Genomic DNA, 15,738 nt, shown 5'->3' with positions numbered 1-15,738 from the left:
AAGCCACCTGTCATTCTCCCGTGTAAAAGCACAGATCATACAGTTCTGCTATGTAGGACCGTAGATCTGTGCTGTTACACACACAGCCACATCCTAACACAGTAAGAAACACGCCCCTAGGGACACACTTAACCCCTCCCTCTCAAATAAAGTTAACCCCTTCCCTGCGAGTCATTTTTACAGTAACAGTGCATATGTATTACTGTAGTAATGTCACTGGTACCCCCAAAAGTGTCAAAAATGTCAGTCAAGGGTCCGATCTGTCCGCCGCAATGTCGCAGTCCCGCAAAAAAAAAAAAAAAAAAAGACAAAAATCTTTCCCTTAGTTAGTAAACGCAATAACTTTTGCCCAAACCAACCAAAATACGCTTTTTGCGATTTTTTTTACCAAACATATGTAGCAGAAAACAAATTGGCCTAAAATGTTAAAAAATTTTGATTTTTACATTTTTTTGGGGGGGGATTTCATATAAAAAAATGTGAAAAATATTGTTTTTTTTTGCAAAAAATTTTAGCTCTTTTTTTTGTTTTATAGCGCATGATAAAAAAAAAAAAAAAAAAAAAAAAAAAAAAAAAACCCACAGGTGATCAAATACCACCAAAATAAAGCTCTGTTTGTGGGAAAATAAGGACGTCAAATCCCGCAGTGCCGAATCGCAAAATACCCCCTGGTCAGGAAGGGGGTAAAATCTTCCGGGGCTTAAGTGGTTTAAAAATAAAAAATGTACTTTGCTCCCTTATCCTGCAAGCACCACCTCTCCATTCAATGGATCCCTCGCGGTTTCTTATCTCAGTGCCCCACCTGTGAGTCACACGCAATGCAGCACCAACAGCCCTAAGCTGTGAGGGCCCATCTACAACCCGGTGCACCAGAAGAAAGGAGAGTGCTGGCTGCCATGGGAAGGATTACATACATTACACCACTTTTTATGGGTACCCTAAAACCAAAAAACGGGACACAAAAAGTGAGGCTATCCCAGTACTGCAAGAGTAAGGTTTTTAAATCTCCTGAGAGTTGAGCTTTAACACAAAGAATGAAGGGAGTTACTGGGAAAACACAGGTGAGAATCTGCTAATATCCTTGCAGTGTTTATACCAGACTGCCTTCATTCACAATGAAATACCTGCATCTTCTGGCTGTCAGCAGGGGTGCCAGTTGCAGAGTGTTTCCCATTATAACACTCAGATTAATCATGTGATAATAAAGGCAGAACCTTCCAGTTAACAATTCATTAAAAGATATAATTGAAGACAACTGCTCTGTAAAGTGCACTAAATATGTACAGAACAGCATTAAGTATCAGCAATAATGCCCCTGCAGTGTATACATTTAAAGCTGAACTCCATGCTGATGTAAAATACATATTTATGGCGCTTTGCGTCCATTCATTATGGATTTTTTTTTTTTTAGTTTCAATAAATTTTTATTAGTATTTTTCAAAGATATGAACAGATAAAGAACAAATAAAAACCTTGCATAAAACGCAGGTCAGTGCACATTTGGCGCTTTTCCACTGCATGGAACCAAACGGTTCGGTTCGCTTTTGTGCTTTTCCACTGCTGGTACCGCATGGTACGGTGAAGGAACGATTCGGTACGGCGGCGCTTTTCCACTACATGGAACCGAACGGTACGTCTCTCAAAAACAGTACCACCTCAATTGTGGTTCCAAGAGGTTCCATACCCAGTACCATATCCCACAATCCTTTGCATGCAGTCACTACTAGCCACTGATTGGTCAGAGAATCCCACCCACCCCGTTGTTATCCCACCCACTTAACTTTAGTACTACTTTAGTGGAAAAGCAAACCATACCGTACCGAACCGTTCCAACACCGTACCATGCGGTACCAGCAGTGGAAAAGCAAGCCGGGCCAAGCAGGGCAGAGTAGAGCCGAGCCGGTACTTGCAGTGGAAAAGTGCCAATTGCAAACACAGGAACAGAGGGAACTGTGCAAATGGCATGTACTACTGGTGGCAAGAGGCACGTGGGCAAATCGTCCACCAGCTCCACCCCCCCCTCCCCCCAGTCTCTCAACATATGGGGGGGGGGGTAGACGGGCCGGAGCACAGCAGAGTGGCAAAAACCAGGCGGGACCACTGCTTCGGTGATCAGGCATAAATTTCAGACAAATAACACACCATGAGAGGATACCGACTTCGAAATATCGGAGTGGACTTTAAAAGAAAATAAACACATAAAAAGGGGTGCGGGAAGGGGGAAAGTGCAGTCACTAGATTGAATTGGGGTACAGAGAAATCCAAGGTTCCCAGAGCTTAGTCACTTTGAGGACTCTATTGATGGCAGAGGAGAACATGAGCTCGTATGAAGCTTATGTTTCTATGGTTAGGAAGGTTTCGTCAAATGTAGGGGGGGTCAACATTCTTCCAATGACGGAGGATGGTCAGGCGAGACGCCAATAGTATATGGAACAGGACCGTCCTGAGATGGTGAGGTATGTGGTCTATGCCTGAGGAGCATAATGCTAGGGCCGGTGTTAGTGGGACGGGGAGTTTCAGTGTACTAGAGATAAGAGAGAAGGCATCATTCCAAAACGGGTTCAGAATTTAGGGCACTCCCATTATAGATTTGGGAGTACCTAAAGGCCCGTATACATGAGTGGAAACTCGGCTGGGATTTTTCGTCCGACGACCGATCTGCCGATTTTCGGCTTGTTAGTATGATGCTTCCGACAACCGACTCGGCTGAAAAAAATCCTGGTGTACAGGCTATAAAATTTTTGTCGACCGTCATAACACGTCCGATTTTCGTCTCAATAGTACAGATTTCGATGAGGAAAAATCTTATGAGCAAGACTAGGCATGCTCAGAGATGAAAGAACACAAAGAAAGCAATCCAACACATGACATTACTTCTGAAGTAGAATTTTGTCGTGCGGGAAAATGTGTGCAGTCTAGAGCACATTCCAACCAACAGACACCACTCTGGACAAAACACGGACGACCGGTTGGCGGAAATTCATTGCGTGTGTACGAGGCTTTAATGTGACCTGGAGTTAGCCAACTGCAGTTCCTTATACCAGACCTCAGACAGGAAAGGGGAGGGGACTGCACGGAGTTGTGTTGTAGCGCAAGGATCATGCTGATAGGAGGAGGAATAGAGTGATGGATGAGCTCAGTCTGCTTCTTATCCTTTTCATCCAATTCTTAAAGGCCAAGTCCATCTTTTATACCATGTTATACCCATATTTAGGGTATAACATGTAACAGTAAAAAGCTGCCACCACCTTCCCATCCCAAACTGACCCCCTTTTACAGGAATTTGGGGTTCTTCTCTTTGGTGGTCCAGGTTTAAAAAAATTGCAGCTGTGTGTGGCTCCACCTGCAACGACAAAAGGGTGGGGGTTGGTGTAGTTGGCCACTCCAAACTTTTTTTTTCCCCTCTTATATGCCCAGAATTTGGGCTTTAATTAAAATGACCCGAAGAGGTTTTAAGAGCTGTAGAAGGATTATTAGTCTTGGGAAGCAAAAGGTCCACCTTAAAGCGGAGTTCTGGCCTCGGGGGTCAATTTTAGCTAAAGGACAGTCAGGGCTAGTACATTCCATAATGGATAGCCTCTGAACTGTCCCAGGTGGCACTTACCTATAAGAAGAAATACTTACCTTGAAAAGTTCTTCTCCAGCGCTGCCATCTCAGGTGAGCCATCTCGTCTGAGTCCCACAATGTACTGCACCGGCCCCGCTCATCAATTCCGGTGCAGGCGCTGCATCCCCAGAAGCTGTTTAGCAGGGAATGCCGTGCCTGCACCGGAAATGACGAGCGGGGCCGGTGCATTGACTCCTGGGAGCGATGACGTTCAGCTCCCAGGAGTCATCGCAAACCGGAAGAGACGGCGCGGGCCGCGGCCGCAGAGGGAGGAAGTGGAAGGAAGGGGAGTATATTTTCTTCTGTGATCAAAGTGATCAAAAAAAGAAAAAAATCGGCAGCATCCATTTCTTTTTCAGGTTGCCCTCAGCAAGCGGATGGCCCAAAAAAAAAAATCGATTTTTTTTTTTCGATTTTGAGGCTGGAACTCCGCTTTAACCACTTCAATACCGGGCACTTTCACCCCTTCCTGCCCAGGCAAATTTTCAGCTTTCAGTACTGTCACACTTTGAATGAGAATAGCGTGGTCATGCAACACTGTACCCATATTAAACTTTATTCCTTTTTTTGTTTTACACACAGATAGAGCTTTCTTTTTGTGGTATTTAATCACCACTGGGCTTTTATTATAACATGAACCAAAAAAAGACTGAAAAAAATAAATTTTCTTTGTTAGATTATTTTTCTTCATAAATTTAGACCAAGCAGTAAATACACTTTAAAAAAGGGGAAGTTTGGTAATGCTTATTTGGCTGTACTACTTCTGTGGGTCATAGGAGTGCACTTCGTTTGGCGCTTCTGTGACTCAGATTCAGCCCATATCAGGCTCAAGGCATCCCCCCGATGGCTGATGTGACAGAGCCGTTCCATGATCCCGACAAAGACCGGAACTGCCCAGATGCCTGAATGGCAGCTGGGTCAGCCTCTCAGCACGTGGCTGAGGGTCTGAGCCGGCCGCTCATGCCCCCTACACAGCCCAGCACTCCAGTGATCACTGGAGGGGCAGAACAGAGAGCCGGTGACTGATCACTTATCTCTGCTCATGGAAGACTGAGAACTGAGTGATTAGCGGTTCCCAGTCTTAGGACTCATGCACACTGCACGTCAAAAAAAAAAGGTTATTTTACATGCATTACAACTTTTTTTTTCAGCGTGAAGCTTGTGCATCTTGGTGCTCTTGTGCACGTTTTTATTGAGCTCCTTTGAGCAGAAGTGGTTCTTTTTAAAGACCCTCCTAGATAGTAGATAGATAGCGGTTTTATCCCCCCCCCCCCAAAAAAAAACAAAAAACCCCTGCAGGACAATGGTATAATGTGCTAGTATGCATACTAGCACATTATGACTTGCCTTAGAACGAAGCCCCGACACGGTCGCCCGGGCACAGCTGAGGGAGCACAAATGTTCCCTCGGCATCTCTTCCAGGTTCGGCGGCTGCAGAGCCACGACGACGTCACTCATTCGCGCGTGTGCACGGGAGTTCACTTCCAGGCAAGGTGCTTTGAAGGTCCGGCAAGATACGCTGGACCTTTAGAGCGCATGCAAAGCTGGTGTCAGCGGCTGCATGCAGGGTGAATATCTAATAAACCGTGCAGGTTTAGGAGATATTCATTTTACCTACAGGTAAACCTTATTATAGACTTACCTGTAGGTAAAAGTTAAAAAGCGGAGTATACTACTGCTTAAACCACTGTATACCAAAACAAAAAGCTGGAACAAACTCTTTGCGAGCTTTCGAGCTTCTTTGAGCACTTGTGAGCTCTTTGGGGCATGAGCTCCTCTCAAAAACACGAATTCGTGGGGGATTTTTTCTGTCTGTAAAAGCCATAGTGTGCATGGACACATTGGCTAACATGGAGGGGAGTTTCTAGGCAATAAAATTAGAGCTCCGAAGCCTTTAGGAGCCGCCACTTTGAGCTGCAGTGTGCATGAACCCCAAGAGACAGTGGGGGATATCTGCGACATCAGATCAATGCTGCCTTCATACTGGTGAGTATGAGATTTTTATTCTTCTTTAATCCCTCAGTCCTCTTTTAAAACAAGCCCTCACTGGTCTCTGTAGCTGCAGGCACAGTGTTAAAATTCATTTACAAATCAGCAGCTCCGCTTCTCATGCTCACTTGCTTCACTGATATGATCAGTGTCTGTGCAGGTTTACTTTATGCATGTTCATCTACAGTCTTAAAGTGTTACCCAAAAAAAATAGAGATCATGTTTCCTTATAGCAGGTTAAACAGCACAGTGCTTGTGCTGCCCAACCTGCCCCTCTGGAAACTGTAAAAAGCCTGGCTGATCCTGCCACATCCCGTGTCCCCCGATACCCCCCATAGCACAATGTTTGCTACTGCAGGAAGAAAATGCTGACAGCACTGGCAGGGGACCATTGCTGCACTGGGAAGTATCACTTTAAATCTGACTTGTGTTATCTGTTTCTCAGTAAGTTCCAAAGTGCATTGAACAGCTCCAACATTGCACGTCAGGCCAAGCACACTGCGATTTTGTAATCTCACCACCAACCGCACCGCATACAAATCTATGGAGACTCACCCACATGAGATGAGGCACGTTCTATACCAGGGGCCTCCAAACTTCTCAGTAAGGCTCCATGTACACGGGACGCTGGAAATGGCCGTTTAGGAGCAGTTGGGCGTTTTTTTCAGAAGCCCCTGAACCCATCTACATTTTATCTTATCTGTTCATGTACACCAGGTCGTTTACAGTCATTTGCAGGCAGTTGCGTTCAGGGACTGTTTTTAAAACGCAATTATTTGCATTCGAACATGTGTTTCCCGGCGTTTCAAACGCACAAACGTGTCCGAACGCGATGACCCGCGTTTAGCGTTCGCGCTTTTCCATTTTAAAGGGGAATAATTTTTTTGACCTCTAGGAACGCTTCTAAACGCAAAACGCCCGCAAACGCTGCTAAACGCCCGCTAAACGCGGGTACAAACGCGACCGAACGGACGTTTCAAACGTCCTAAAAATTCCAGCATTCAAAGGGACTTTTAACAACGTCCCATGTACATGGAGCCTTAGGCTTTACATCAGAGTTACCCTTATATCAGGGGGGGTCTTCAAACTTTCTAAACCAAGGGAGAGTTTAGTGCCCTTTAGACTTAAGGAGGGTTATACTGACCAGTAGATATCCTAGTCTTGGCATCAGTACGAGATATGGCGCCCCGTCCCCAACGCCCGCGGGAGGAGCGGCGCCCCGTCCCCAACGCCCGCGGGAGGAGCGGCGCCCCGTCCCCAACGCCCGAGGGAGGAGCGGCGCCCCGTCCCCAACGCCCGAGGGAGGAGCGGCGCCCCGTCCCCAACGCCCGAGGGAGGAGCGGCGCCCCGTCCCCAACGCCCGCGGGAGGAGCGGCGCCCCGTCCCCAACGCCCGCGGGAGGAGCGGCGCCCCGTCCCCAACGCCCGCGGGAGGAGCGGCGCCCCGTGGGCTGGATAAAGGCAAGCAAAGTACCACATATGGCCTTCAGGAGTTTTGAGACCACCACATTACATCAAAGTGCCCTCTTGTATTAGGGTCCCTATTAGAGATCTCCCCTCCCCCTACTTATGTTCAGATCCCCATCTGTGTCCCCTCTTACACCCACTGAGCTTAATGTATAAGTTGACCTTTTTAGAAACAAAAAAAAAAAAAAAAAAAAACGTAAAGCTGAAAACCCAACAGCCCTACACCATTCCAAACCCCCCCCCCCCCCCCCAACCTAGTCCCCACTGTACTTCATTCCATGGGTGGTCAGTGCCCATACAACCAGTGTAGCAGTCCAGGGATTTGAAATCCCTGCTCTTCTTTCCGCAGTGCATCTAGAACATTTTGGAGCAGTTTTGATTGGTCAGAAGCACTACAGAAAGGAGAAATGTCACGATTTGAATTCCTTGGACCGCTACACCAGCTATGTGGCCACTGACATCCATCAGCCAACAGTGGGGACTGGGGAAGGGGGATGGGGGGATGGGTGTACAGTGTTTATACAACTTTTCAGAAAACAATGAAATAGGTGAACTTTTCATCCTCAATCTGTGCACACCGATATGCCGCCACTGACCCTAGCTGTGGAACCGGATGTAGTTTGGAGACCACAGTTCTTTACATTAGAGCAGCCTCTCTTAACCAGAGGAACCCCTAGAGCAGTGATGGCGAACCTTGGCCCCCCAGATGTTTTGGAACTACATTTCCCATGATGCTCATGCACTCTGCAGTGTAGCTGAGCATCATGGGAAATGTAGTTCTAAAACCTCTGGGGTGCCAAGGTTTGGCATCACCGCTCTAGGGTTTGTCCAGAGGTTGAGATCAGTGATGAGCAACTTCTGCCTCTTACATAAATAACCACGGACTCCAATGATGGTTAGAGCTGCATTGGGGGTAATCTTCCCACTGACCACAAATGGAAGGAGAATTCTTCCCACTATGACATCACCAGCTGAAAATATAATAGTTGTTAGCAGGGGTTCCCTGAGCCCAGAAAGCGATTGAAAAGGTGGAGAATGAGCCTAATGCAGCCTTTCACACCTTTATGCAGGCGATTTTCATAAACTACATTTTCATGCATCTTGCAGCAGAAAGTTAAAGATACCCCAACACTTCATATCCCCGATATGTGGCTGCTATACCGTGTACTTGTATAAGAAAGTCTCCTGTTCTCTTTGTATTTTTTCCTGTGTAAAATCCCTGGTCTTCCTGCCAGTCCCTCCACTTTCCTATTAAAAAAAACTGACCACACTAAGCAGGAGAGTACATTGTGGTCAGTTCTCTAGCTATGCTGGGAACTTACTATGCACCCCTCCAATGATCAGACTTGTCCTGATACACCCCTGCTGCACAGCCATTAACTGGGAAGATCAGTGTGCTGTTGCTTCTCCTCCCCCAAGCTCTTATGCAGCTGAGAACAGAGGGAACCTGCACTTTAAAATGCAAAGCTGCGAAGGGGTGCCAAGGAGGAGACTTCCTAAACTGCACTGAGGAACCCGCTGCCATACTATAGTTTGTAGATGCCATAACTGTCACACAAATCAATCTTTATACAGTCATTGGGATTTTATTTTTTTTATCAAAAACATAGCAAACTACGTATTGGCCAAAATTGAAGAAATTTGATTTTTTTTTTTTTTTCTTATTTAACCACTGAAGCCCCAGAAGATTTTACCCCCTTCCAGACCAGGGGGTATTTTGCGATTCGGCACTGCGTGACTTTAACAGACAATTGCGCGGTCGTGCGACGCTGTACCCAAAATGAAATTGACGTCCTTTTTTTCCCACAAACAGAGCTTTCTTTTGGTGGTATTTGATCACCTGTGCGATTTTTTGATCATGCGCTATAAACAAAAAGGGCGTCAATTTTGCAAAAAAATAACAATATTTTTCACATTTTTTTTATATGAAATTCCTGGGGAAAAAAAAAAATCAAAGTTTAACATTTTAGGTCAATTTGTTTTCAGCTACATATTTAAAAAAAAATAAATAAAAAAAAAGCGTATTTGGATTGGTTTGCGCAAAAGTTATTGCGTTTACTAACAAAGGGAAAGATTTGTCATTTTTATTGTTTTTTTTTTTTTAACGAGTAATGTCGGCGATCTGCGATTTTTTTTGTGGGACTGCGACATTGCGGCGGACAGATCGGACCCCTGACTGACATTTTTGACACTTTTGGGGGTACCAGTGACATTTCTACAGTAATCAGTGCTATACATATGCACTGTTACTTTAAAATTACACTGGCAGGGAAGGAGTTAACTTTGAGAAGGAGGGGTTAAGTGTGTCCCTAGGGGCATGATTCTAACTGTGATTGGATGTGGCTTTTCATGTAACAGCAGAGATCTACGATCCTACATAGCAGGACCTTATGCTGTTACACAGGGGAGAATGACAGGCGGCTTTGTTTACATTACCTGCCTGCCTTTCTCCCTTTGTAACCGACGATCGCGAGTGACCGGTGGACATCAGGTCCGCCGGTCACTCACATGGGGGGGGGCTCCGTGAGCGAGCTGGAGCGCGCCTCCGGTGGCGCGCGCTCGCTCCCTAGAGCCTCACAGGCTAGCGACGTAGAACTACGTCACTTTGCCTGTGAGGGGCTGACTGCCGACGTAGATAGTCATTAGGCAGTCGGCAAGTGGTTAATATAGGTTTTATATTAGAAACTAAAAAAATATTTTTTTTCCCCCCTTAGGCTCAGTTCACACTAGGGCGACCTGTGAGGCGACCTGGTCGCCTCACAGGTTGCCTCCCATAGGGAAGCTGCAGACCCATTCTAATAGGAGCGACACAAGTCGCTCCGACCTAGAAAAAGGGTCCGGAGCTTCTTTGGGGCGACCAGGAGGCGACCGCCATAGACTTCAATGTTATGAAGTCCGTGGCGGCCGCTCCGAGGTCGCGGCGCGCTGCTCGCACCGCGACCTCGGAGGTCGCCATCCGAAGTAGCGTCGCGGTAATGTCAACTGGCGCTTAATTTTCAGTCTTTATTCATTTATAATCGGGGGAGGTGATCAAATACCACCAAAAGAAAGCTCTATTTGTGTGATAAAAATGATATAAATTTTGTTTAGGTTCGGTTTTGCATGACTGCCCAACAGTTAAAGTAGCACAATGCTGAATAGCAAAAAATGGCCTGATCATGAAGGGGGTAAAATCTTCCAGAGGTCAAGAGGTTATTATAGTAATTACTTTTTGAGCGTGTTCCAATAGACAAGAGGCCGGTACTGGGATGCACAACACCGGTGCATCCGTGTACTGGGAAAAGACAGCCTTTCACAGGGCACAGAGCTAATTGCCCCATGTGAACAAAGCCTAACACTCAATGGCAGTGACCCGCTGTGTGTTTTCCTGCCGGTTCACATATATGCGATGTGGGAACCCTGTGAATCCACTGCGGGGTCCCGCTTTACATTCAACTCGCAGGCAGTTCACACTGCCATATGCGAATCACTGGGGGTGTCAATACAAAGTTAACGACACCCCCAGATCAGATCTCATATAGCAGTGCGAACTGAACACCCATGCGATCCAATTCTGCTGCAGACCCAAAAAGGGTCCTGTGCGTGTTCTGAATCTGATGGGTCCTCTGTGTGTTCTGAATCTGATGGGTCCTCTGTGTGTTCTGAATCTGATGGGTCCTCTGTGTGTTCTGAATCTGATGGGTCCTGTGCGTGTTCTGAATCTGATGGGTCCTCTGTGTGTTCTGAATCTGATGGGTCCTCTGCGTGTCCTGAATCTGATGGGTCCTCTGCGTGTCCTGAATCTGATGGGTCCTCTGCGTGTCCTGAATCTGATGGGTCCTGTGTGTGTTCTGAATCTGATGGGTCCTGTGCGTGTTCTGAATCTGATGGGTCCTGTGCGTGTTCTGAATCTGATGGGTCCTCTGCGTGTTCTGAATCTGATGGGTCCTCTGCGTGTTCTGAATCTGAGGCAAATTCAATCATACAATCTGTATGGCTGAATTTGCATCGCACAGACATCGCATGTGATTTGCAGAGCAGTGCGCTCCGAATCACATACGATGTCTGTCATCGCTATAGTGGGAACCGGGACTTACATCTGGCATCCTATATGAACACTCCTCTTGTTTGCTAGACTTAAACTGTCTCCAGAAGTTCCCAAAGGAATATATGAATGTGTACTCAAATCCTTTCTGTAGTAACCACAATATATGACTGAAACTTTCACAATGACAGTTTCACTTTCCAGGGCTGAGAGCAGAATTACACCTTCAGAGCTTACTATGATTTACATTGGGGTGAGCCTCTACATTAGGGTTCCTCAACCAGGATTCCTCCTGAGGTTGCTAGGGGTTCCTTGAGCAATGGGCAATTTCTGCCTCTCTAAAAAGTTCCCCCTGACCCCATTGTTCCTTTTATCTGTAAGGGAGTAATTCTTCCCAATGATGACAAGTGTAAGGAGCATTCTTCCCACTGACTGTCACACTAATGTGTCATAAGTCCTGTGGCCCCTCCGTCATCAAACTGGACCCCTCTGTCATCAAACGGGACCCCTCTGCACACCAGGGGCCCTTCTGTCATCAAATGGGACCCCTCTGCACACCAGGGGCCTGTCACCAAACGGGACCCCCTCTGCGCACCAGGGGCCCTTCTGTCATCAAATGGGACCCCTCTGCGCACCAGGGGCCCTTCTGTCACCAAACAGGACCCCCTCTGCGCACCAGGGGCCCTTCTGTCATCAAACGGGACCCCCTCTGCGCCCCAGGGGCCCTTCTGTCATCAAACGGGGCCCCTCTGCGCCCCAGGGGCCCTTCTGTCATCAAACGGGGCCCCTCTGCGCCCCAGGGGCCCTTCTGTCATCAAACGGGACCCCTCTGCGCCCCAGGGGCCCTTCTGTCAAACGGGGCCCCTCTGCGCCCCAGGGGTCCTTCTGTCATCAAATGGGACCCCTCTGCACACCAGGGGCCCCTCCGTCCCCAAACGGGACCCCCTTCTGCGCACCAGGGGCCCCTCCGTCATCAAACGGGACCCCTCTGTCAAACGGGACCCCTCTGCGCACCAGTGGCCCCTCCGTCCCCAAACGGGACCCCCTTCTGCACACCAGGGGCCCCTCCGTCCCCAAACGGGACCCCCTTCTGCGCACCAGGGGCCCCTCCGTCATCAAACGGGACCCCTCTGCGCACCAGTGGCCCCTCCGTCCCAAAACGGGACCCCCTTCTGCGCACCAGGGGCCCCTCCGTCATCAAACGGGACCCCTCCGTCATCAAACAGGACCCCTCTGCGCACCAGGGGCCCTTCTGTCACCATATGGGACCCTTCTGCGCCCCAGGGGCTCCTCCATCACCAAACTGGACCCCCTCTGTCAACAAATGGGACCCCCTCTGTACTCGAGGGCCCCTCTTTAACCAAGCAGGTCCCCTTTGAAATCTATGAGATGCTGACAGTCATATACAAGTTGTATTGGAGCATCATGGGAAATGTAGTTCCAAAACATCTGGGGTGCCAATTTTCGCCATCACTGCCCTAGATCGATATCACCATTCCTCTATCACCCAGACCTAATGAGCATTTAACCTTTGCAGTGCAGGGTTAGTCCACTGCAGGCATATTTTTTCCTAATTCCCAGAGTTCAGCTTTAAGTTAACATTGATCCTGACATCAGCATGCAGTGCGATTCGAGACTATTCATTTCATAGGGGCTCAAATCGCACCGCAAAAGTATCGGTTTCAGGTATCTGAGCATTCACACAAGTACCCTAATGCAAATGCTTGGTATCGGTGCAACCCAACCCCCAACTACTTTATCCCTCACTACAGGAGACTCAGACCCATTCTTCTATCTTAAAGTGGCGCTTTAGTCAGGAATGAAGCCCTGAACACGTCAGCCGGCCCCTTTACAGGTAAAGCTATGTGTCTGTACTGTGTACAATCCTCACCCTGCTCTGCACATGCTCAGTTACTCTCTATTTTTAGGCACCTTAAAGCTGAACTAAACCCTCCAATCCGTCACAGCCAAGGAAGCTGCTATCCAGGCTTCTGTTTGATCTGCGGTTGCCGTGGTGCTGCACATGTGATCAGTTATAACACCAGCCATTGGATGATTTGACAGTTTGGTTGAGAACACAAGCAAATGTAAAAGTTTTTGAAACTGTCAAGTCAATGGGTTTATAGTTCCACTTTATGATTTACTGCTGATCAGGGGCTCCGGGGCTTCAGCAAAATCCAGCAAGAAGAAACAGGAAAAATGCTGGAGGCCATTTACAGCACACACCAATGGTGGCATCAGAATTATTATTGTGGAATGTATGTTCCCTGATAAACTTTTTATTTAAACAAGTTATGGGTAAATTTCCGCTTTAAGATGTGAGGGGACGGGGTGTTCCGGGGGCTCCTGTAGCTGCGGGATTAGATGGGCCCTCACTGAGCACCAGGGGCCCCTCCTCCTGGGGGGGTCTCCTGCCCTTGAGGGATGGGATGTTATGGGGGTCTCCTCCTGTACTTGAGGGATGGGATGTTATGGGGGTCTCCTCCTGTACTTGAGGGATGGGATGTTATGGGGTTTCTTGTAGTTGAAGAGTGCATTGCTGAATGGCTTGCTATAAATGGCTACAAATCATAAGCCAACACAAGACTTCACAACACAATGATATTACTGGCCACAGTGAGAGAGTTGGTGACAACAGAACAGCCGAGATCCCAGATCACACAGATCCCCTCCTCACTCTCCAACTACATGGGGGGAGATCCCAATCAGACGCATTCACTGACCCCCCCCCTGAGTTCTAGTAGGACATCTAGCACTGTACCCCTGACTCACACAGGACAACACCTCCTCATCCCCCAGGAAAAAGAGGAGCCCCCCAACACCCCGGAGCCCCTTCCACATATAACACAACCATGTGTCACCCACACCATTGTACAATATTGCTAAACCCTCAATCGGCTCCTAACACCTGCATAGGACCACAGAGAACCCCACAGGACCCCGACATTATCGCACAGGAATTCTCAGAGCACCAAAGGCACTTCCACCATACAGCTGACACCTCCATTGACACGCTGGACCCCTTCTGAGCAGTAGGGGTCCCTCTATCACCACACAAAATCCCTCCAAGCACCATGGGCCCCTACATCACCACACAGCCCACTATAGGAGCACCAGGGACCCCACCTGGGCACCAAGGGCTACTCCACCATCACACAGGACCTGTATGTACATTAGTGGCCCCTCTGGGCACCCAGTACTGGACCCCCTCCGTCATCAAACGGGACCCCTCTGTGCACCAGAGGCCCCTCCGTCCCCAAACAGGACCCCCTTCTGCACCCCAGGGGCCCTTCTGTCACCAAACGGGACCCCATCTGCGCAACAGGGGCCCTTCTGTCACCAAACGGGACCCCCTCTGCGCACCAGGGGCCCTTCTGTCACCAAACGGGACCCCATCTGCGCAACAGGGGCCCTTCTGTCACCAAACGGAACCCCCTCTGCGCACCAGGGGCCCTTCTGTCACCAAACGGGACCCCCTCTGCGCACCAGGGGCCCTTCTGTCACCAAACGGGACCCCCCTCTGCACCCCAGGGGCCCTTCTGTCACCAAACAGGACCCCGTCTGCACCCCAGGGGCCCTTCTGTCACCAAACGGGACCCCCTCTGTACCCCAGGGGCCCTTCTGTCACCAAACAGGACCCCCTCTGCACCCCAGGGGCCCTTCTGTCACCAAACAGTACTCCCTCTGCGCACCAGGGGCCCCTCCGTCCCCAAACGGGACACCTCTGTCATCAAACAGGACCCCTCTGCCCACCAGGGGCTCCACTGTCACCAAATGGGTCCCCTTTGCGCACTAGGGGCCTCTCTTTAACCAAGCAGGTCCCCTTTGAAATCTCTGAGATGCTGAGAGTCATATATAAGTTTAGGACCGGAGGGGCCCCTGTGTGATCACACAACATACAGGAGGGGCCCCTGTGTGAGGCATACATACAGTGTTTGGCCCCTGAGGGCCCCCCTAGCACACATCATTTAGGAGGAACCCGGACAGGACCAGTGAAAGGTTTGTGGCCCCCAGGGGCCCCTCAGTCAGCCCCTCCCCCAGGTACTCACAGTCCAGGTGCTTCTTCTTGGGGCCCATGACCTCATGGGTGGTGGCCTTGCAGACGGTTTTGGAGACGGCGGATCCGGTGACACTGTGCTGAGCCGCCGTGATGCGGTCGGTGATGCTCTGTCCGGACATGGCGGCTCCGGGAAGGGGGAGGGGACACAGAGAGAGGATCAGGCCTGGAGGGGATCCGGTGTGATCAGACCAGCCGTACACCCGTGCATGGAGGAGGAGTAACGGAGCCCAACCGCCGCTATTCCCGGCCCTGGCGACCGCCGTACAGGTGACACAGGACGGACAGCTGGAGGAAAATGGCGGCTCAGCTCCACCTCACTGCCCGGCGGACTCACGTGACCACGGGGCGTGTGCTTTCCAGACGGGGGGCGGGCCGTTCCAGAGAACTCTACCGCTCGGGGCGGGGTCTGAGACATGGGAGGCGTTGCCCGGGTGGGGATTCAGCTTGGGAATCGGATTCAGTGGGCGGGGCCGTACCTGCAGCAGAGGCACGCCCAGAGAGTCAGGCCATGTGCTGACACCTTCTGGGGCAGATCGTACACTGTGTGCGATGGAGAGATCCTTCAAGACTGGAGCTTCCCAGATCCCCTTTC

General features: G+C 49.4%; 1 protein-coding gene across 9 annotated transcripts in view; it reads right to left on the bottom strand.

The window, feature by feature from the left end:
* Positions 1-15,496, bottom strand: part of PICALM (phosphatidylinositol binding clathrin assembly protein) — a 227,370-nt gene extending 211,874 nt beyond the window's left edge. For 5 of the 9 annotated variants that reach the window (XM_082246081.1, XM_082246086.1, XM_082246087.1 and 2 more), the window contains exon 1: positions 15,136-15,495. In XM_082246081.1, coding sequence (XP_082102207.1) covers positions 15,136-15,265 — 130 coding nt within the window. In that variant the 5' untranslated portion in view covers positions 15,266-15,495. Of the gene's footprint in view, positions 1-15,135 lie in introns of all 9 variants that reach the window. The other 4 variants (XM_082246084.1, XM_082246085.1, XM_082246089.1 and 1 more) reach the window with 2 other exon arrangements.
* Between the last annotated feature and the right edge of the window lie 242 nt (positions 15,497-15,738).

This window comes from Pelophylax lessonae, assembly GCF_965119305.1.
Source record: "Pelophylax lessonae genome assembly, chromosome: 2".
Lineage (NCBI taxonomy): Eukaryota > Metazoa > Chordata > Amphibia > Anura > Ranidae > Pelophylax > Pelophylax lessonae.
Note: the sequence above shows the minus strand (reverse complement) of the source record. Positions and strands in the feature narration are given on the sequence as shown.